The sequence below is a fragment of the Labrus mixtus genome, chromosome 6 (genome assembly GCF_963584025.1).
Source record: "Labrus mixtus chromosome 6, fLabMix1.1, whole genome shotgun sequence".
Classification (NCBI taxonomy): domain Eukaryota; kingdom Metazoa; phylum Chordata; class Actinopteri; order Labriformes; family Labridae; genus Labrus; species Labrus mixtus.
This window is the reverse complement of record NC_083617.1, coordinates 6,863,199-6,886,408: the sequence shown is the minus strand read 5'-3', so window position 1 is coordinate 6,886,408 and position 23,210 is coordinate 6,863,199. Positions and strand designations below refer to the sequence as shown.

The window sequence follows — 23,210 nt, the reverse complement described above, 5'->3', positions numbered from 1 at the left end:
AAATAAACAAACATTCAGAATCTGGAAATTGTGTGTATATTACATAGTTTCAATTATTTTTAAACTATGAGGAAATATTACAGTGATTATTTATATTCCATTTTCAGGGTGTAAAACAAAGCATAGTTGTTCAAAGTTTTTTTGGGGTCATTTGTGTGATGGAGGTGCAGTAATAGAAATTTTCCGGGTTAGTTTGGGCCGTGGTAGGGGCCCAATGTGATATGTTTTCATGGGGCCCGGAGTTCCTAGCGGCGCCCCTGCCTACACCTAAACAAGTATTTACTAAAGAGGAAGTCAATTTCTAAGAGCCAATTCATATGTAGCATGTCTTTTTAAATGGGACTCCCGGTCTCCTGAATATTTTTTGTTTTATTAACTATCGTTTGCACTACATTTAAGTTACTTCAACCCACTTATAAAGAAGAAACTAGGTAACAGCATCACAAAATGATGTTAGATGGGGGTACCTACAGGGCCACAGACCGAACTGCTGTTTTTGGTAACTTAGAAAATGTAGAAGTTTAGTCACAGCTGTCGAACTTCTTATTTATTATGACATCATGTAAACAGTTTCAAGTTACAGATCGCAAACATTTAAAAAAAGCCCAGAATATTTATGATAAAATTGGATAAAACATGCTTGTGTGTGTGCGTGTGTGTGTGTGTGTGTGTGTGTGTGTGTGTGTGTGTGTGTGTGTGTGTGTGTGTGTGTGTGTGTGTGTGTGTGTGTGTGTGTGTGTGTGTGTGTGTGTGTGTGTGTGTGTGTGTGTGACAGAGTCTGCCTAATCACAGCATCTGTTGCTGTCACCGCTCGTGGATATAAACATCATCAATCACCAGAGGAAGTGACATTATTCATTACAGCCCTATTTGTTGGATTATTCGAAAGACTTTATCATCATAAATTTAAATCCAGTACAGCGTAAGATGAAAGGAGTCTCTGTGGTTAATCACAGCATTAAAAAATAATAATAATTAAACTAATTTCAATTACGTAAAGGCCTTTATCAGAAGAGGTGTGTATGCCAATATGATGAATGGGTTCGGTAGATGGAAGATTAAAGTCGGAGATTGATGTAATAACAGGCTGTTTTTAGAAGCCAAAGCTGTGTGTTGTCTTTCCAGCCATCTTTTAGTTATCTAAGACATCAGCTGAGTCATGCCTACAGCACGGCGGAGATTTAGAAAGTGATGGATATTAGGCTGAGAGGAGGAAAAAACAGTAGTCTCAAATCTGTCCAACGCCCACTCTCATCTACACGCTCGCACCGTCTTCCCTCTGTAACCATCACTCCTTGCTGTTTTGTGGAGGAGGACTCTTCATTTATCTCTTCAGAGTACACAGCAATGTTGAGAATGAGGCTTTCACATTTACTGTGCAGGAACAATATTGGAAAACATATTAACAGAAATCAATCAAACACAATTTGTTTATAATTTGTTCTGCTCCATCGAGATTGATCATGATGACTCGTTGCAGTTTGTTGTGGATGCTGTCGCCTCAGATATCACTGTGGATCTCAAACACTTTTTAACTGAAGAAGCCCGGAAGATTTTGAGACAAGGGAAGAAGTAAGGAATTATCAGAGGCGCTGTTTGTCAATAGGCAAGGCAGGCAATCGCTTGGGAAACCTGGCCAGTAGGGGGCCCCCAAGGGCTGGGGCGCTGGTGGCGCACCTGTGGCTTCTTTCCCGCATGTCATTAGCCACTCTCTCTCTCCCTAATTTCCTTTTCTATCCACTGTCATCTCTCCATTAAAAAGGCACAAAAAGCCCAAAAATAAAAATCTGGGAGAAAAAAAAAACTTATAGCAGTGGCTCAAACTGTGCACATTTTGGAATTTCCGTACGATACCTCCCTAAGGGGGCCCCATCTGACAGCACTCCCTCTCGTTGCCCTGCTAAGCGTGTCGTGCATTATTTCTGTGGAAACCAAAGTTTGTCAGTAAAAGTCACCGAAGGAAAATTAAGAATTATCTGTCAGGGTGTTAAAACAGAAAGAGAGAAAGAGGAGGGACGAGTAAGCATCGGGGAAACTGGTAGACATTATGAACGCTGGTTGGAGGGGTTCCAAAATTAATTTTTGCCTAGGTCCCCAACAGACCATAGAAACGCCACTGGGAATTATATATTGTTTTTATGATTGAGGTTTCTTGTTCATAAAGTTTAACTTGACTACTGATGTTTTGAATAGGACCTGCTTTGTTTATTCCCTGCCTTCTATTTGTTACCTGGTATGAGACTTGCTTTGCATTTATCACAGTAAAAAAAAAAAATTAATTATGCTAAAATGGAATATATTCAAATTCACCCCTCATGCAGTTGTCTGGGGTCTCGGATGATTGAGAAATCTGATTGAGCATCCTAGGTACTCCAAATCCCAAATCATGGTTTGCCTTTTAAGAGGCGCCACTTCCATAATAATAAATTATTTGGGCTGTGTCTCGACAGGATGCGAGTAGCTTTCTTTACATTTTGAATGTTGCTTTAAGTTGTAACGTTTAACACACATCTTATTTTTGGGTCCTAAAGAATTAAACTGAGGGGATTTAAATGTTTCCATAATCGTACTTTATAAAAGTTTAAAAAGATATATAAAAGTTTGTATGTTAAAACAATTGAATATTCAAACATAATATATATAAAAGTTTAAAAAATGAACAATCTTTAGTTATATTATTTTTTACATCTTTGAAACACTTTGATGTGGGGACAAGGGGGCGGGCGGAGACAGCTCTTCAACGTTTTGAATTTGGACTGAAGTACCAATTTTGAACACTAGGTGTCAGCGTTACATATTGCTCCTTTAACAAACAACAATGATCATTTTGTGTCAAGGCTCATTGGCCACCTAATACTGTCTAGTAAAGTTTACTCATTCAAACGGATTATATTGAGCTGATAGCAACAAAAGCAGTGGCTGAGGAAGTATAGCTTTGAAATCGTTGTTTCTATTTTTAAAGATAAATTTATCTAATCTCTCTTTTTTCATGTTCAGGAGTGCCAACGAGCTAGCTCATTACCTTTGATATCTTTATCCCTGCAGCTAACATTTCATATTTCACTTTTGAGATATTGAAAACACTAATATACTGAAACGATCTGGTATAAGATGAAGAGATGTTTTGAATTATTAAATGTCTGATTGGTTTTTAAATGAATTTGGAATAATCGTGTTCTTGGCCGATAAAGTTTTACTAGAAGAGAAGAGTAAAAGCTTTAATTTCCCTCTGCAGAGACTTTCTTTAATGAAAACTGTTTCTTCAAGCTTTTTAAGAGAAACTGTAATTCTTCAGATGCCTGGGAAAAAGTTTTCCATTAGCACCGCATGTTTTGTATTCACCATGAGTTCCTCCTGTCGGTGGCTTCTTGGCGTGGAACAGAAAAGTGTGTGCGTGTTTGTGTGTATGCGTCTGCAGCTGTCTGTCTACCGGCCCTCCATGTGTGCATGCTGGTTTATTTGCCATATGCCGAGGGCTCACTGCAACAGAGGCACCGTTATCCATTCATCAGGCCTGCAGCATCGATGTCTGCCGGGTTCTCTGATCTACAGTCTAATTTACACCTTAAACTCTGGCTCTGCTCTCTCTGAAAACCCTTGTTGACATAAACCAAGAACAACCGCTATAAATCTACAAGCTGCACTGATCTCCACTGGTCAATGTGCTTCTTTTTTAATGCCAAACTTTTACAGTTTGCCTCTACAATGCACAAAGTTCATGATACATAGACAGTTAGGAGAGAGATGCATCCATACCTGACAGTTCAAACATGAAAAATGTGCCTTTCTTATCTGCTTTAATCTGACTAATAACAGAAGTGACAGTGATAGACCGAGCTTCATAAACAACAGCTCCATCTAGAGACACCAACACAAGTCCTTTACGTCTTACACTTTCTCCCACCCTTCCTTGTTCCTCCACGACTCTTTATGGTGGCAGAGCTGCAGCCCCCAGATATCGATTGTATGCTGAGGACTAATGGGCTTGACAAACGCAGCGTGGGGAGACGGGGAAGCAGAGGAGGGGGGAATAAAGAGGGAGAGGGGATTAAGAAGGGGTGAACGAAAAAAAAGACAGAAACTTAAGAGGGTTTACTCGCCAAATCAGGCTCACAGTGGTCACTAAGACGGTGGGTGAGAAGAGTTTTCTTTGTTTTTGTTGAATTTTCATGGCAAGAAATGAGGGGGCAGAAGAGGGACCACCTATCAGGGATGGTTAGATCATCTAGTCATAATATTACCTCCAAAGGTGAAGCATTGGGTGTTGTTACACTGTGAACACGGCTCATCTTAATTCTCTGTGTACAAGCTTGTAAATAAAAACCTCACCATCAGACATGTGGCTCTCCTTGAAACATCTTATTTCACAGCTCCAGATTTCCATCAATAAATTGGCGTCACAAACAGGATCCCAAGAGACCAAAGTACATATATAACAAAGAAGTGATTCATTGCCTTGTTTGGAGGAAAATAACGCTCCATTATTTTGCCGCAGCTCGCCTTCTTCCCAGATGTTACATTTTGTAACATAAAAAGCCAATACAGATATTCGCCTAACTAAAAGTGGAGTGCATGAGAGGGTTGTGAGAAGTCAGAAGCAATCTCAGCAGGGGATAAGTGCAAAATAATTGAAATCTGACCAGGTATTTTATGCCACTTACTCTCTGATCTACATCTTCCAGAGATGAGTAGGTTTTAAAGTATGATTATGGATCGCTAAAAAGGCCCTTGGGAAGTTTTAAAAAGGCTGTTTTATGATGATATTATAATGGTCTGGACACTTTTTCTTCACTTGGCATAGTTTGTTGTACTATAGTGGTCCCTTGACATTAATACTCTGTGAGTCAAGTGTCTTATCATGAGACAAAACAGGAAAACACTAACCTACATAGAGACCGTTAAGTCTGTTTTAAATACTCTATCCAAAGGAAAGGTGTCCTGGCATTAGCAGCTCCAGATTTCCTTCACAAATTGGCGTCACAAACAGGATCCCAAGAGACCAAAGTACATATATAACCTGAAAATTGTACCCTGTAAAAAATGAGGTGGGTGCACGAGATAAACCCTGCGAGGTAAAGGATTAGTTCCTCCTCAGTCATCGTTGTTGACAAAGTTGATATCAATTGTCCTGCCCCTTCTGAGTCTGTGAGGGAGAAGTGTCATGGAGGGGCAGGGATCCAAAAGTTTTCTAATTTAAACTGAGAGTGCTGCGAGCGCCGCGACAAAAAGCGGCTGATTCCGAGGGCGTTTTTGGGCTTAGTTCGCTGAGCGCTGAAAACACTGAACTGCATTGGTTTTGTGTAGAAAATAGGTCCGGCATTTGTCATAGCAGGAAAGTGAATCAAATGTCATTAATGTTAAAAGCCGGCATTGAAATGATGCCTACCCTAGAAATGGCTCAGCTAAGGGAAATGCAGTTGTTGGAATCATTTAATGAGACGTCAATATGTCTCTTTTTTTTTTTTTTTTAAGTACTGTATTTCAGATTGTCTGTGGTATTGAAAGGTTTCTGTACGTTTTGAGTTTAACCTGTATAAACCCTGTTTCAATCAATACTAAAACACGAATGAGGTTTCAATGCCCAGCCCAAGAGCAACACACAGCCTGGAAGAAAAGAAAGAATACAATCAGAAATCAAAACACCAACAATGCAGGAAAGACTCCAAGACAGAGGGTCAGCATGTCTGTTCTTGCCTGAAGCTCTTCTTGCTAACAGTTCATAAGTATAACTCAACGGACATGTAAACACACTCCAATGAGAGGCGGTCAGAGGGATGAAATCAGACATTGATCCAGTTCCAAAGTCTGCAGTATCGGTCACACAAATGAGTCTCAAGACAGCTTTCCTGATCTTCTTCTGATCCCCCTTGGCTCCTCCTTCAGCCTAATCCTGATCAGCCTCGCCTCCGGCTCCTCTGCTGCCCCCAGGAAATCATTACATCCCATTGTGAAACTCTCCACCAATCTGCCCCGTCCCCTGAGCTACACCTTCTTCCAATTAGGAGGTGTGCTAGCCGATTTTTAGCCACTAAATCTCTGAACTGTTTCCTCATTATTCACAAGGTCTCTGAGTTTTGCAGCATTTAATGACAAAAGCCAAAGAAGCCAATGTCGCTGCTAATGCCCAGGTGAGGTGTGGTGACGTATGGCTCATGGTAAGCTTATAATGAATGTGCAATGTAATGTTGGATGCCTCCCAAGGGACCTAATTGATCAAGGAAAGGCCAACAGTGTCAAAGCCATTTCCTCGTGAGATGCAGCCACACAGCGGATGAATCAATGAGGCTGTAATGTGCAAGGTGTAGCCATACGTATTCATATTCCCACCCAGCATCCGCGCGTGGGAGAGCTAAGGTCAAAGCAATGGGAAAGGCATGTTACAGGCCTGCGGGGAGGATAATGGAAGGTGGCAGTTCTCCTATCACTGGAAAAAAAACTGATTAATCTCCATTTAATGTGGTGTGAATATTATATGGATTTGTGTTGGAGCAATCTCAGTCCAGATGCTGAAGGTGAGGGCATGCTGGTGAGTCTTAAACGTGCCTTAAAATGGACTCTTCCTCAGGGCTTACAGTATGATATTATTTCCATTTCCAATTCTACTTTTTGTTTTGTTTTGAAATGTAGGACCATTAAAAGTTAAAGTACAGCAGAGCTTTCCTTTTCAAACATAAACTGAATGTTCATTTTGAAGTGGGGTCGATTTTCAAGTAGCATTTATTGTGTTCACCCACAGCAGCAAAACATCTTGGGCTGAAAGATGAGGCGAAAATTGAAGTGCCAACCAACTGTGAGTGGCCACTTGGTGGCTGGCTCTAAAAGTGAGTCAATCTCTATTAAGGTCCATGTTAAAGTGACCCACATTACGGCAGAATGTTTACAGTCTGATCCAAACGATGATTTTGGTCTCCAGTTAATAATGTGTTTTATGAGTATTCCAATCTTAGATTAAAAAATATTATAATGCCAAACTAAAATGTAAGACTTTGAGACTCATCCTCACATCGCTTACAGTACACTCAAACCAACAGAGAGACTCGGTTTTAGAATCGTGTTGGATATTTTTTTTCACCTTTTGTGAAATATAAAAAATTCCAAACACACCACAACAAGAAAGATAAAAATGTTTTCACATTTTCTATCTATTCTGTACTCTTAGGGGGTCTAAATGGGAGATTATGATCTCAACACAAGCACACAGCACCAGCTCTACTTCAGCTATTCCCTGAGCCCTCGTTTGGCTCAGCAAATGGATGTCACTGTCTGCGACGAATTCCAAAACCCAAAAGCAGACACCAGATGTTGAGGTGACCAGAATGACAACAACCATCCTTCAAGGGGGACGATAAGCTACTGGACCAGAAGCGACCCCTGCCTCTGCACCAGATCTACACACCCCTGCTGGTAAAAGGGGATAATGGGGAAGCTGTCAGTCACGGCTATGGTTTGAATGAGGTGGGATTACATTACAATCATGTGATTGTCAGATAGTCAAAGGGGAGATTATTTAAATGATATCTTCAAGTTTATTACAACATGTATGATTTTGTTTTGTTAATCATTTCTATTAATAATGGTGACATTGTACTCATCAAAGTAACTGGTGACATATGAGAACATGGAAACGTCATGACAGTAAAGATTGAGAATGAAAATTAAAGATGAGACAAATAGACAGGTTTCAATATTCCAAAAGTTTAGCCACAATATCTTAACCTTCTTAGAGGCCCATTTCACACATGCTGCACACCTGAAAATGTCCCAAAAAGTCCAGGGTGGGCTGCAAAGAGCAGTATTTGTAACCCTGATTTATCCAATTTATTTCCTGCCAGCCTCCTAGTAAAATTTCCATAAGAAGTCGGTGTGAGCCAATGTATCAAGGATCAGGAAAATTCCCTGCGTACAGGTGGGTGGGCCTGATAACTTTCAGCGCTCAACCAGTGCAATCTCTGTGCACACAATAAAACTGATTTATTTTGGGATTTTACAGTGTGCAGTATGTTCTTCTTTTCTCTTCTGTTGATACCAGAAATATATCAAACTACAAGTAGCATATAAAGGCAGAAATTGTCATCATGGCATCTGACTGTTGGTTCGTCTTATAATAATAATAATAAAACGTTTAATTTGTAGCGCACTTTTCATTTGATACAAATCTCATTAAGTGCTGCCATTTCTGCATCGTTCATTTGGGGATTTGGACCTGGTAATGCAGTAGCATTCAGCAATGTTACTGCATTCCCAGGTATTATCAACAAACTAGTTGAGCACTAAGATCTTCAGACTGAAGGGATGAAAAGAGACAGGGATGGAATGTAAGAGGGACCTTTTAACTAATCATTTCAAAGTTGTGCCTTACAACAGAAACCTTTGAAGTTCAACAAGATAACCTTCTCCATCAGCTTCTTTTACACTCTCAGCCCGATCTCACCGCAGCTGACTGTTCGTATTAATGATAAGCTCTCACAAGTATAACGTTTGCTTGCTGGAATAGGCAAAACGGTACCATCTGCAGGCATCTGAGAGTAGGATGCACCATTTGTTAGAGGAAAGAGGGAGAGAGAAAGGAGACATTTTCACGTCTGTTTGTGCAAAAGCAAAAGGGAAACAGATGTTGTTGTTGTTTATGCAATTCTATCCGAGTCATCATTTCCACCTATAAAAGATTATGAGGGTAACTGCTGAATGCGCACAGAGATTATTTCAAAATGCCACTAGAAATCTAATGACTTGGCAAGACATTTTCATTTCATAGCTCATTATCTGACGTCCTCGATTATCTAAGGGGTTAAATGCTTCTTGTCATGCAAGAAGGGCATGGAAACCACCAGCTACATGCTCGAAACATGCAAACCTTTCATGGATAGATGAACGAATATATGAGTACAAATGCTCACATGCCACTTGTGTTTTTGCAAGCTTGATTACGCTGAGATGTTTTTTGAATTAACCTCAAAATTAAGCCAACATCAAGGACTTGTAAGTGACAGCATCAAGGTCTTTGTGGATACAGAACCTGTTAAATAGGGCCAAGACTGGGGAGAGGATGCTGCGTGTGATCAAAGGTAACACTGATACCAGTTTGACTGTTCCATGCTATCAATGAGAGGCAGGCGCTTCCAGAGATAATGCAGGAGAAATTGCATCAGAGGGTTTATCTCAACAGCAATTATACCTGATCCTGGGACGAAGAGATGGAAGCAGAAAAAGACAGTCGTGAGGCTGAGGCTGAAAGAGAAGACGAGAGCATAAACACCAGAGGTGAGGGGAAACCTTGATACAATTCCAGGTTAATTAATGAGAAGGCAGTGAGGTGAAATGAACAGGAAATCAAGACGGAAGCTCAGGCTGAATCCTTTTCTCTGATCTTTTGCACCGGCGAGACCCTGTAGACTCAAAGCGGCAGCAAGCTCAGTGTGACTCACACCTGTTTCCATAGCTATAAAACACAGAGGAGATGGATTTATTGGCTGGTAAGCTCCCTTGTCACAATCACAGAAGGAAGGAGGATTTTGACGGCAGAGTCTATATATACTCTAAAACCCTGCGGATACGGTTAAACAGTTCAGTCAGCAAGCACTCTGTAAGAACAGAAGTGGCACGACCTTCTTTTATCCTCCCGTGACCAACCTCAACTGTACCAGCAAAGCTAATGCACATACTGCCAACCTGTGGTCACAAGCGGTATTACACTTTTGGTAGCCAATGTGTGTATGTGTGTTGTTTTCCTGCGTCTTTGAAATAAGAGATTGACAAGAGCAATGAGTGGCAAATGGCTCCCAAAACCATGCTGCAATAAGCCAAGGGCCATGAATCCGATTAATAGTGTGATCTGAGGGCCAATGCTATTTATGCTCAGTGTCAGGCTATGGATCATAGAGATAAGCGCTCAGTGTGGAGGGACAGCCAATTGCAAATAGTCTGTTATCTAATCAGCCCATCAGGGGGTATCTTTTATGAGCGACAGCCATGCAGACATTTCAGCATTGCTGTGACCTCTCATGTACTATAAATACATGGCAGCCATTTGTCTGTGATGTTGTACTCACTGTGGAAAAGTAAAATGCTGACATAAAGTTTACAAATCATCCTTTTAGGGTCGGTATAAGGTTGTTTAGCAACTGAAAAGACGATGTTGAAAGTCAGAAGGACATCCGGCAATAGTTTTCCAAGTTGTTGGTACCGGATCCGGTCTGACCCGCGGCTGCTTTCTCACATGTCGTTTCCCCACTCTCTGTTCCACTGTCCTGTCCAAATGAACCCATTACTGTTTATCAAAAGCTAACTTCATAATTCAGAGACTTATCTAATCAACTTGAGCAAGGAGTTGACCCCTTTCCTGTATTTTCCGGTAACACAATCATGTTAATGGGTATATTAAAGAGGAAGTGGCTAATTTAGGGTTGTAAAAGTAGAGAATGGATAATCAAACTTAAGCTGCTGTTTCAAAGCAGCTATAATGTTTAATCAACTCCTGTTTAATCTTGAAATATGGCCCTGTATGTCTCTTGATTATCACCTATTGTGTTTTGTATCCTTGTAACATGATCATGTAGTGCTGATAGCATTTAGCAGCTTGTTAGTGGCTCATTGCTAACATTAGCATTTTTCTAAAAGTAGACGACAGTTATCAAATATGTTGTTTTAACTTGAATCATGGTACAATGTCCTTAGGAATTAGATAATAATTGATACCTTGTTGTATTCTTGTAACACTTGTTACTGAAACGGTAATAATATTCAGCTACTAGCTAACGGTAATATCGACAAGGGAGTGGCTGAATGATAACATTAGCTGTTGTTTAAGCAGCAAATGGTAAAAATAGGTTGTTAACCCTTAAATATGGCCTTATTATCCCCTTGAGTTTCACTTTTTATTATGTTTTAGCGGCTGATCGATCAAACTTTGTCACACTCACCACATTTTTACAACTCAAAACCTGAATTTGAACTCTCCGGCATGACTCTGACATCAGAAGAAAATGGCCTCTATGAATGTTCAACTGGGGTTTATCTGAGGAACATTTTCAGTTTCATTACACTTATTCTGAAGAACTAACTTATATTCTATCAAATTTCTCCATTATGCAAAAAAAACATTTCCAAAATGGCTCATCTCATCCAGCTTGTTATTGTTCAGCCGTCACAGCTGAAGATATAGTGTGTCATTTATCTAGCCGTCTGTTTGTCTTCCTAATGAACCGCTAAGCTTCCCTCTCTCCTCATCATCTCTCGTCCTCTCTCAACAGTCTATCACGAATTGCCACCGCATGTGCTTGAACAAATTCATTACGCAGTCAATGCTGAAGAGACACTGCTGATATATGCGCTCCGATGTTGGAATATAATCTGGTTGGAAATTATTTACCGCCTAAAGGACTCCATCAGTGTCAGAAATGAAGCTCTGGAGAGAAATAAATGTAACCCTGCAAGCTATTGAGTATTGTTAGCCAGTGAAGTGAAAAACATTTATCATCTACATTTCAGAAGGATAGTGTGGTTATAACACTCCCGGTCTCTACTGTCTGCTCATGCTCAGTGTTTTCTGTCTGATACAAACATATTCAAAATCTATGGAAGCCTGCTATCCATAGCATTTTATTTACTCTGTTTTTCCATTATAAAAAGTTCAATATCTCAATTTATTAATCTCATATCGCCAAAGTTTCAAAACAAACAGAAAAAGTCTTAGTTGTGTGTGCAATGGCAGCATGGCATGATGTCGTGGTCTGCTCGATCACAGTGTCCAGTTTATTGTTTTGTCTGCTAAATCCCCAGAAAAGAGAGAAATGTAGCATCGTTATTTTGTAATAATGCGATATGTTGATTTGTTTTAATCAGACAACCAGCTTGGCTAACCCAAAAAGATAACAGCAAAATCGATCTCGAGGAAAATAATTGAATTAACTTAGCAAAGTAAAACCAGCAGTGTTATGTCGAGATAAAGAAAATAAATGAAACGATCAGAAATGACTGAGTATCATGGTAAACGTGCTGAATAAATGGGTGCATGTCTGCTTAGGGCTTCCATATAAATCATAATGATACTCTAACTCTTAAAAAAAAAAAACTTGAGATCTGATTCTTTTTTTTCTTTTATGTGACTTTATGTGACTTTCAGCGATGTCGTACTTTAGAATCAGACTCTCAGATCAAAGCAAGTCTTTTCTTTGGCCATATCGCTTCTGTCTCTCAGAGCACCGCCTCCTCTCCTCACCCCACCCCCTCCCTTAGTGTTCAGACCAAGTGCAGCCGTGTGTAGGACAGATCATCATCTAGACAAGCAGCCCAACATTAAGCTGCTTCTTACTTGTTTTAAGTATTTTTGACCAAACAAAGTTGTTTGTTCAGTTTGGAAAGTTTGTTGGATCTCCATCAGTTTTACTCCCCGCCATTAGGCCTCTACAAACACCTCCCTGAGTGAGGCGGGCAGTCTCTCGTCAGGGCAGAGAGTTGGAGAGGGAAAGGGTTCACATGGAAAAACATGCAGCTTATGAAACATGTTTGACTCTCTGAGTGACACAAACACAAGTTGATGAAAGCACCGTCTCCTCAGGGTGAACACAGAGCGAAGAACAACAAACCCACAGGGGGTTTGACTTCACTCTCTTTATAAGAAGTCATTACCTAACAATGGATTTAAATTAGAGATATTTAATTGTATTATTATTATTTAAAATGTTGCATTATTGTACCTTTAAGAATAAAATAAATGTGTGAATACTGAAATAATGGCTCCTCCCATACCACACAGTATGTCAACACAAAATCCCCCCTTTGAAGCTCCAGACAAAATGTTCAAGTGAAGAGACATTACACATAAGATAAGGGAGATATGGAGAAATATAGGCTGTGAACACAGCTCTACAACAGCCGGAGCAAACTGACAGTGCTATCTGCTTTCTTTCGCATGGGGAGACAGTTGGCTGACGTGCAGCCGCAACTTTCATTTGACACACAGAGCGGTATAGCTTCTAGACTGAGACATATATTTCTTTTCTCGCGTACACACAACCACACGCAGACACTCCTGTCTATTACATTGTGTTCAAATTAAAATAATTCTATCCCGAGGCGATGCAAAGATCACAGAGCCTACCCATCTTCCTAACCATGAGTAGCAAAATCTTGCTGCCATTGGTTTCCTTTAATATACCGTATAACTCAAGGAGGAAATCTCTGCTGCTACCAAAGCCCTCTAGTCCCCAGACAAGCACTTTATCTTCCTGTCTGCAGGCACAGCAGACTAAACACACTCTCTAATAGAGGGTGTTTTTCAGTCCAACACAAGCCTGTCTGGAGGCGGCATGGTTTGTTTCCCCTGTTTGAATAATATACCGCATCCATATCAGCATGACACAGAGACATAATAGGACATTATGCACCCATAGCACCGATATAAAAGGGGAGCCCTACCTCAGTGAAAGTGCGCTCTGGCACAATAATACAGACAGCACACATAAATATATGAGAGCTGAAAGACAGAAACACACACACACACACAGGCTTTGAAAGAGCAACCTCATGGAAACTCATTCAAATTATTGTTCTGCTTGTTAGGTCACAGACAGTTTAAAAGAACAACAGGGAAGTCATTTTAAATTTCACACTGTTTTCCGTTGTCCCTCTGGCAAAATGTTATCCGACTTTTATCCAATAAGAAAAAGGTATAAAGAATGTGTGAAAGACAGGGAGCTTTACACGCAGCAAGAAACTGTTGTTTTAGCCGCTAGTTTGGAAAAGTAAGAAGGAGAATTAATGAATGTTATCTTGTTCAAATCCCTCGTAAACCACGCAGGGCACTTCCGATCTTAACAGCCATCAACGCAGGACGACTGTGACTTTTACTGGACAGCTTGTAATGTCCAGAAGTAGTAACATAAACAGAGACAATTAAAGTCATGGGTTTAAATGGACAACTGTAGTTAACTGTGGCTGAGAGAAGAGAGCAGTCTTGTGATGTCGGGTCTGTACAGCCATGTGAGAGTCATTGAAAAACAGTCTGAGTTTTCTTGTAGAGCTTCAGAGGACGATTTGATATTTCAGTGAAGGGTAGGGATAAAGACGTTTTAAGGAAAAGCATCATCCATATTTAAATCTGAACCAGGCAGATGTGTTTTCACTTGTTTTATTTGTTAACAGAGCTTCTAAACTGTCTGCATGCAGTATGAAAAGATCAAGACTGCCCCCTGCTGGGTATGAAGTGAAATGGCATCTATGACAGACCAGCAAAGATAAAATACTGGTACTGGTTTTAATAGTTCCAGTGCTGATTTATATTAAAGATGGCTTACAAATTGTCGGAAAAGCCAATAGAAATAAGTCAACAACAAGCTAAAGATAAGATGACACCATATGACAAAGACAGCATCCCTCATGATTTGATCATGTAATTGGTATCACAAGTTGCCTGCTAATCTATTCAATATTATTAAGTTCTTTTTTAACAGTATGATCAGTGCCCTCTCGCAACCACAGTAATGTAGCATAGAGCATTCACTAATGGATGTTTAACACAAATATCTCTGCAGAGAATCTGATTTCTACATTACTCCAAAGTCCACAGAGTCAGAAATGTCAGCAAGATGTGCATTTGTCCTCTTCTCAGGTTAGTTTTGGTTAGCGTCTACATGCCGCAAAGAGTAAATCTGCTGCATTACATTAAAATAGGGATTATGCATTACAGACTTGTATACACCAATGTCCGCTGACTGTACGTGGATCGTACCGTTTACTAACAGAGCAGCTTCACAGTGTGGGCTGACTGGAATGTTTCTGACTTGTAAGTTGCCAGGAAAGTTTGTCAAAGTAATAAACAGGGTCTTTCACAGCAGGCAGGCGTTCACTTACACTGTGAGTCACCACTGAAACTTTCTTTCCAGTTTAAATGAAGTTATTTTCCCTTAAAACACAAAGCAGTTTTTTTTCTTTTTAACTTCTGGACGCTGTTAGTTGACCCCTGATATACGCCTACCAGCCTGTCCTCTGCTGACTCATCGAGTCCAACATACCTCACTTGACAAATCCTCCTGCAGCCATGTCTGTGCTTTGAAACAGGAAGTCTCTTATTTTCAAAGCTTATTACGTGAGTCAGTTTCTCAGGTTGGTATTAACCCAGCTGACTTTCTTACAGTCCAGCCACGCTTTTCACAGCCTCTTGCCAAAATGAACAAGGACGTACTGGTCTAGAGCAGTTTCTCATTTGATGAGCCCGATCCTTGCTTCTACAAATCAGGAGATAAAACTGGTTTCCATGGTTACAGTGTCTATGAGTGAGCTTTAAAACATCCTTGCTGTCAAACCAGACAAGGAACACTCACAGTTCCTCATTTGTGCTTTTATTGTTTTCACCTCACCTACTGCTACTTAACAGCTGGTGCCAGCACTGCTGCAAAGATGATTTTCTCTGTTTCCTTTGAAATGTGCCCCAGCAACACAGAGGGTTTGGAAATAAAACAAAATGGGCAAATAGCCCATGATCATAATATTGGAGTGAAATTAAGTGGAAGACTGCTCTTTCTGTTTGCACTAGAGCTGGATCTGAAGGTGTTCAATAACACACACTAAACCATACAATGCCAAAAATATGACCCCCATACATTGCATTTTCTCCGTCCTACCTCAGAAAAACTGCCCAACTGAATTGGTGTTTGGATTTAAATAGCCATAAGTCTTATTTATTTTAACATATTTTCAGATTGAATCTTCTCTGTGATTTTGAATTGTTTTTAAAGTGATTTATATATCTTCTATTTTAATGTCTCTTTTTCCCTTTGTCATGATGTTTTTGATGGCGTGTGGGAAGCACTTTGAATTGCCTTGTTGCTGAAATATTTTCAAAATTTTTACCAATTTATTTTCATGTATTGCTTTTTTTTCAACGTGTTCAGAATATTGTGTTAAGAGTCTTAAAATGATTGTATATGATATGTATATGCCCACATATACATATCAGCATGAATTAAAGGGCGGAGGGATGGAATTAGAAGAAAAAGACCACAGACAACATTGTTATGTGTTATCATGAAAAATTTGATATATGAATGAGATACAGATGTTCTAAAATAAATTAGCAATCTAGTTAAATAATAGTGATCTCAATATCAATCAAAAATAATCGTGATTATGATTTTTCTATAAGCCCTAGAGGTTATATTGGTTTCCTGCTTGTCAAACAGATTTTATGGATTTAGTAAAAGTGGTAAAAGTCCATAATATGTGTGTTTCCAACGCAAAGATGTTAAGATATATCTTCTATTTTAATGTCTCTTTTTCCCTTTGTCATGATGCTTTTGATGGCGTGTGGGAAACACTTTGAATTGCCTTGTTGCTGAAATGTGCTTAATAAATAAACTTGCCTTTTATTGCCTATTATTTATTGTTATTTTTATATATTTTCAAAATTTGTATCAATTTACTTTCATGTATTGCTTTTTTCAACGTGTTCAGAATATTAAAGTGGTTAAGAGTCTTAAAATTTGATATATGAATGAGATACAGATGTTGTAAAATAAATTAGTAATCTAGTTAAATAATAGTGATCTCAATATCAATCAAAAATAATCGTGATTATGATTTTTCTATAAGCCCTAGAGGTTATATTGGTTTCCTGCTTGTCAAACGGATTTTATGGATTTAGTAAAAATCCATAATATGTGTTTCCAACGCAAAGATGTTAAGATGTTTAACTCGAGTTTATTATGAACTTGCCTCACCCTGCTGGGCACCGCTGACTGAAGACCCTTTTAGCAGCGGGTGTTGCTCTTCTCCACACCTCTTCACACTCTTTGCTTGCCTTCGTTTAGCTCCGCCTGTAACACACAAAAAAAAAAAAAAAACATCATCGGTATCCGGAAATTAACGATCCCGTGATGTCAGGGGAGTGCTAGCATAGCACCGGAATGACTACTGGGGCTGGCTCGACTCCTCAGGCTTAAAACTTTTCTTTCGGTTATTGTCAGTTCACCGTTAAGCTCCGGTGTCCGTCCACCGACAATGGGGTCAGCGGGGTCGACGGGCTGTCAAGTGGTGTGTCCCTTCAGCGTCGACGTTGCCAACGGGGATGAAGCCTCTCGTACAACCTGCACGACCTAACGGGATGCTGCTCGGCTAGCCTCACCGGAGTCCGAGGTCGGGATTTATTGTGCCACAGCTGCAGCTAGCAGTTCACAGGTTGTGGCAGGTTAATAACGATAGCTTAGGCTGGAAACAAAGTGGCGTAATGGCGCGGTCCGGGTTGGAGCCACTGTCAGATTTTGGGGACTTTACGCGTGGCAAAGAGCTGACTGAAATCTTAAAACTGACCTGTAACCTGTCAAACGTCCGCCTGAGCCCAGATGGACGTCACATCCATGTCATCCTCCGCAAGCCTAAAGTCGGTCTTGTGACTTTTGACAAGTATGAAAGACTCCAGCTGGCCCAGAACCAGAAGAAACTGGATTTACGCTCAACACGAACTGTACCCATTGTGGATGTTTTATATTTGGACTCTAATAAGATCAGCAGCAGCAGCAGCGGGAGGGAGACTGCAACTGTGGCTGTGATTTATGAGGACGGGAAAGCTGAGTTTTGGAGATTCCAGGAGTGCAAAGCAGGCTGGCACCTCCTGCAAACATCAGACTTGTGCAACAGCCCCCGAGCAAGAGTGGTGTCCGTGTGTGCCTGTCCTAATCTAATCATCTGGTGTGAGGAGAGGCCGCCCTCGGAGAGCTCCCCGGCCCTCAGCTCCACCAGGAATAAACTGAGATACTGCGTTTGCAGACGGGACTTCGAGGTGGAGGAGGCGGCGGGGGCTGTCAGCCTGGGTGGGGTGAAGATCGCCCTCCACAACAATCCCAAATTCAGCGTGGTGAGCTCGGGCGAGCGCGTGCATCTCCTCCCCGACGTGAAGGTGAAGCCTCTGCTGAGCATCGCCAAGTTTTTCCTCTCCTGGTCCCCGCGCCGCGACTCCTTCACAGTGAGCACCACGTGCCAAAACACGCCCCTCAAAAAGCTGTCAGCGAAAGAGTCTGACTTTAAGAGATTGGTGCCAGACTATTTGGGATATCTGTCGACTCTCGACCCCCCTGAGATCTTTGACTTTTCGCCGACAGGCTGTGGGGGCCTGCTGCTGCTGCTCAGCACGGGCTGGGTGTGTTTTCTGCAGAAAGACGGGGTGCTGAGGCAGGTTTTTAAGCTGGAAGACAACTGTTTGGTCAAATCTGGCACTCACACCAGCCTCTGCATGTACCAGGACACGCTGGCTCTGCTTACAGGGCAAAACCTGCGTCTGATAGATGTGAACTGCGGCAGGGAGCTGGACAAGCTCACGCTAAAGAGAGAGGGGATATTATTTGTAAACCGAGCTGAAAAATGGTCACCTCACCTTCTCACAGAAACTGGACTATTTATGTTATTAAACAAGGAGACGGACTCCAACAAGGTGAAGCCCTGTGGTTTCAGCACGACAGAGAGTATTGATGCCGGAGCCCTCCTCGTCGAGTCTGTCTTCGAGGAAGCGTGTAAATACTACCAGCAGAGGAGCCTGAGCAGCACCCAGCTCACTGTGGACAAGCTGAAGAAAGGGGGGAGGTTTCAGGCCCCCATCTCTTTAGCCTCCATCCTCAGGAGCTACCTCCTGAGGCAGAAAGGAGCCGAGGCATCCCAGGGAGGGGAAGACGGACGCGCTGCGGGGCAAGACAAGCTCACGGTTTCTCTGGAGGCTGAGCTCAAGTGTCTGGTCACTCTGGAGGAGGTCAAGGGCAGCTTAGTGAGGGGGAGCGTGAAAGAGGTGGAGGCCGTGTGTGAGACGCTGGTCGAGAAAGAAGTGGCGAGGCTGCTGTCCTCGTCGGAGCTGGAGCAAGAGGCTCTGCTTTACCTGAACTCTATTTTCGGTGTCTTCCCCAGCCAGGCGTGGAGGGCGGCACAGGCTGCCCTTCAGCTGCACTACAACGGGGAGTGTTCTCTGTCCAGCCGGGCCTCTCCAGATGTGTGGAAAACTGTCCTCAGTCCCGCTGTGACACCCAGCACCGCAACCCCGGTGGCACTCACAAACGGCAGGCCCAAACACAATCACAGCATCAAAGGTGATCACATTGCCAATTGTAAAGCCAAACCTACAAGCTCCACCCCCTTGGCTAACCTGCCTGTGTTCGAGCTCCTCTGCCACTCCATTTTCCACTTCCAGCCCAGCTGGTTGCCCACTTTCCTGGAGCTTGCCCAGCAGCAGCAGGGCTCTACGGGTCTGGGCCTGAGCCTGGCCTCCTCCTCCTCCTGGGGCTTCTCCAGTGCGAGAGGAGGGGAGGCCGGGGAGAACAATGTCCCACTCTACAAACGGGCCCTGTGCGTCTTGTCCAGTCTGAGCATTGATCGAGCCCTGCAGCAGGACCTGGAGGTGGAGCTGCTGCTGGTCAGCGGGCGGCCCAACGCCATCCTCCAGGCCCTGAGGATCCTCATGGCCACGCAGCAGTGGGAGAAGGTTACACAGGTCGCCCAGAAGTTCTGCAAGCAGAGTCCTCTGCTCAACAAGGAGATTTTCACTACTCTGCTGTGCGAGGTGGCCCACCATCGAGACCTAGACCCCTACCTGGACTTACTGTGGGTGCTGTGCCCCGAGGACCTCACTGTCACGACTATTCTCAACCTGGTGCTTAAAAACCTCCCCTCCCCGAACAGCCCCCCTTCATCTTCCCCCTCGTCCTTCTCCATGTCCATCACGTCCCCCTCGCCCCCTGCTCCCTTTGCGGACCCCCAGAACAGCCAGTTAACCATCGGGCTGCTGAAACCGCTGCTGCGAAAAGTCCTCCAGAGGGAGACCAAGCCGAGCCAGCGCTACGCCGACATCCTCCAGTCGCCGTCGTTCCCCCCGCCCGCACCTCCCCGCCAGCCCGCAGAGCAACCGAACCCCGCCGCAGATCCCTGCAGGAACTCGGCCGCGGAGGGCGAGATCGCGGCAGATTTTCTTGCGGAAGCGCCCGAGGGGCAGCCGCCCGCGCGCACGGCTCTCGCGAGAACCAGGGTGGCACTTCCTGCTAACACGGTGTGATTTAAAAAAAAAAAAAAAAAAAAAAAAAAAAAGATGAACAAAAAGACGATCGAAATGGAGAACAAAAAAACCTGCCACACAATCTGACTGTGAAACAAACTGTGTCGACAATCAAATTAAAAACACAATCTCAGTATGCGACAGATCAGTGCGATGCAGTTAATTGTGATGTTTGAGAGTGTTTTTTAAAATAAGAATGGTATTATCAGATGAAGTATGACTACTAAAAACTATGAAATGACTACTGAAGATCTTACCGGTGTAAATACTGCAGGTAATTCTAAGCCTTAATGTGTATATACTGTATCTGTGATGTTATTTATCTCCTTAGCCTTAACTGCACGTGGATTGCAAAATGTTGTTGCATTGAATAAGCTTAGCCTTTATCTGAATACCATCAATATAAATGATAATATATTGTTTCTAACACAGTGTGGTGTCTTCTCATCTCTGACAAAAAAAAAACCGAGCCACTAATTCCCTTTTTTTTTTTTTTTTTTTTTTTTTTTAGGGGTGTATCATATCTGTGTGTCGATCTTTTTTTAGTTTGGAGTTTTAAATAGAAAACGCCTCTCATCTATAGCCGAGTTAACCTATAGCTTCCTGAGTGGGTAATCTTCAGTGTTATCCAGACGAGCTGGCCTTTGTGTTTGAATGTTTGTTTTTAAGTGTTGTTTGGGTTTGAAGAGGGGTCCAAGGTTCCCTCACTGATACTAGTATTAGTAACATATGACAGGTTTCTTAAACATTAACCTGTCCAGACCGTGTAACATCTGTAAACCAAACACCCCCCCCCCCCCAAAACACACTCTACATGCCTGGCGTTTACTTCCAATTTTTTTTTAAATTCTGGTCCTACATTTCTCTCTTCTCTTGACTCCATCTTGTCCTGTCTGCCTCCCTCGCAGCTTGACTCACAAGACATTCCTCACAAAACACCCCAGAAAGAGTGACTCACAGTTTGACTTTAATTCAATTTGGGAGGTAATTGCGTTAAGATTGAAGCGAGGGCTGGGCACGACGTGACTACCGACAGGCGCTCTGCTGCTTGCGTAAAGTCGTGTTGGTCCTCAGCGAGGGTAATGTCATTAGAGATGTGAAGCCCTCTGTGTTAGGTTTGCTCTGAAACAGATTGCACTTTCAAACCTCCCCCCGCCCCCCTCCCCCACAGTCAGTATTGTTTTTAATGCATCTGTTGACATGAATGTTTTTTCCGATCAAGTGCTGTAAACAAACGCATATTTAAGTGCCTATTATCTCTGGTGCCTGTGTTCATTCTGTTTGTGTAGCTTGTTTAAGTCAGAGAGAGAGTTTTTTTTTATATGTTACTGCGAAGCCCTCACAAACATTTTGATTTGATTTTAACAAGCTTTTAATGCTACTAACTCTCTGCTCAGTATGGGCGAGGCACTGAAACTCTCGTAAAAACGTCTTTAAGAGTTGAGTGGCAATCGGACTCCAAAATGCTGCCGAACAATCAGAGTGCCTTTCACAGTGCTGCTATTTACAGAGCAGTGTCACATTCCATGCTGGGACTCCTCAGCTTCACTAATATTCTGAAGAAAGAACTGGAGGTCTCTGACTTTTAGAGAACAGTGTTTTTAACCGTGTTCGCTTGTTTTTATTGGTCATTGAAGTTGGTAAAAAAAAAAAAAAAAAAGCCCTCGGACTCTGCAGTCTGTTTTTTTATGACTTACTCTACGACTTGAAACCGACTCATGTCTTACTATAATCGAGAGTATGAACAGGAACATTTCTGTTTTTACTGTGTGCCGCTCATGTTTCAGAGTGACTGGGAACTCCCTGACTTCCCCAGAAGTGCTGCTCAGCCTGTTATGACGGTTGCGATGTTGAAACATTAATTTGCCCTCTCTCGTAGAAATACCTGCTGGATTTACTCTGCAATGTTTGAATTTAGGAAGTATTTGAAAAATAGAGGATGTATACGTGGTGTATTTATGAATGGATGCTGTATGCTATTAAACTGAAGATACAACTTCTGTTTTTGATGTTTTTGAAGTGCTTGCTCAGCAGCTTTGCAGTGTAATGAAAGCTGTTATTAAGCCCTGAAAAAAAAAAAGCTCCTAATATTCAGACTTAATGGTTTATTGCACTGATAGCTTTGATTTGGATAGATCATGTTACATCCCTTCCTCCCTGTACATTAACAACACATGTATCTGACAGCTTGTACCTGTAAACATGTGTCAGTGTCACCTACCTTCTAAGTCCCTGTTCCCACACATTGCTGTATTTCTGGTTTGTTCAGCTCCATCAGCGTTTTCCTTTGACACATCAGGAGGTCAAGCTGACAGAACATGCTCTATTCAATCACAACACATCAGGACCAATATACACCTTTTTTTTCTCTTTCTACTCAGTTATTAACAGTTAATTCAGTCTAACTTCCCCAACAGCGGGGCTGAAATAAAAGCTTAGTAAGGCCAAAATTTAAAGTCTCTCACACACACTTCATTCATATGATCCACTGCCCCCATTTCTAAGTTTCACCATATCCCTGCCATGGACAAATCCACTTACAGCGGCGGTCTAACGTGTGTGTGTGTGTTTGATTTGCAGAGGGATTTGAGCGTGTGTGTGTGTGTGCGTGTGTGTGTTAATGTTTCAATGGCCGGGGCCCATAAGAGGAATGTTCAGTCGTTCAGCCATTAAGCTTCTGAGGCGACCTCTTTACTAACGCTGATCACAAACAAAAGCAGAGGTCAGGCACTGTTTGGGAGTGAATGTGCGGCTGATTTTTTTTTTTTTCTCACAGCAAATAGGCAGGTTCCACACGGGTGTGTGAGGGTATGATTGCAAGGGTTGGAACAAGTGTAGTGGGTGACCAAATGGATGGGTGGTGGTGTAGGAGTCGAAGGGTAATGAGAGGTTTCGTCAACAGGACCGCAGAGAGCTGCAGAAACAGCCAGAACCTGATACCTAAAGGTCCCTCAGCCAATCCGGTTATTCTCCTCCCTCTTCGTTTCACTTTCAGATTGAGTCCTTCTGAATCCAGCCTCTCTTGTTACAAGGTCTTGAGTCATGCTATCCCTTTAAGCCATCGATTCACCTGTTCTAATTATAGATGGCATCCTGCAAACAAAAATAAATCCAAACAGCCTGTTCCTCTGTCCTCTGCTTTCAGACAGAGAGAGAGAGAGAGACCTGAATGCACAAATAAAGCATC

General features: G+C 42.2%; 2 protein-coding genes across 3 annotated transcripts in view; one reads left to right on the top strand and one right to left on the bottom strand.

Annotated features, from left to right (window-relative positions):
- prom2 (prominin 2) overlaps nt 1–23,210 on the bottom strand; it is a 173,796-nt gene that overhangs the window by 130,320 nt on the left and 20,266 nt on the right. The window lies entirely within an intron of this gene.
- On the top strand, nt 17,200–22,019 carry LOC132975280 (BLOC-2 complex member HPS6). Its single transcript, XM_061039733.1, has one exon. It carries the CDS (start codon nt 17,222–17,224, stop codon nt 20,021–20,023), a length of 2,802 nt encoding a protein of 933 aa, XP_060895716.1. The 5' UTR covers nt 17,200–17,221; the 3' UTR covers nt 20,024–22,019.

Bases quoted from the DNA above. Each gene is read 5' to 3' on its own strand.
- LOC132975280 (XM_061039733.1), top strand. From the start codon at position 17,222: ATGGCGCGGTCCGGGTTGGAGCCACTGTCAGATTTTGGGGACTTTACG.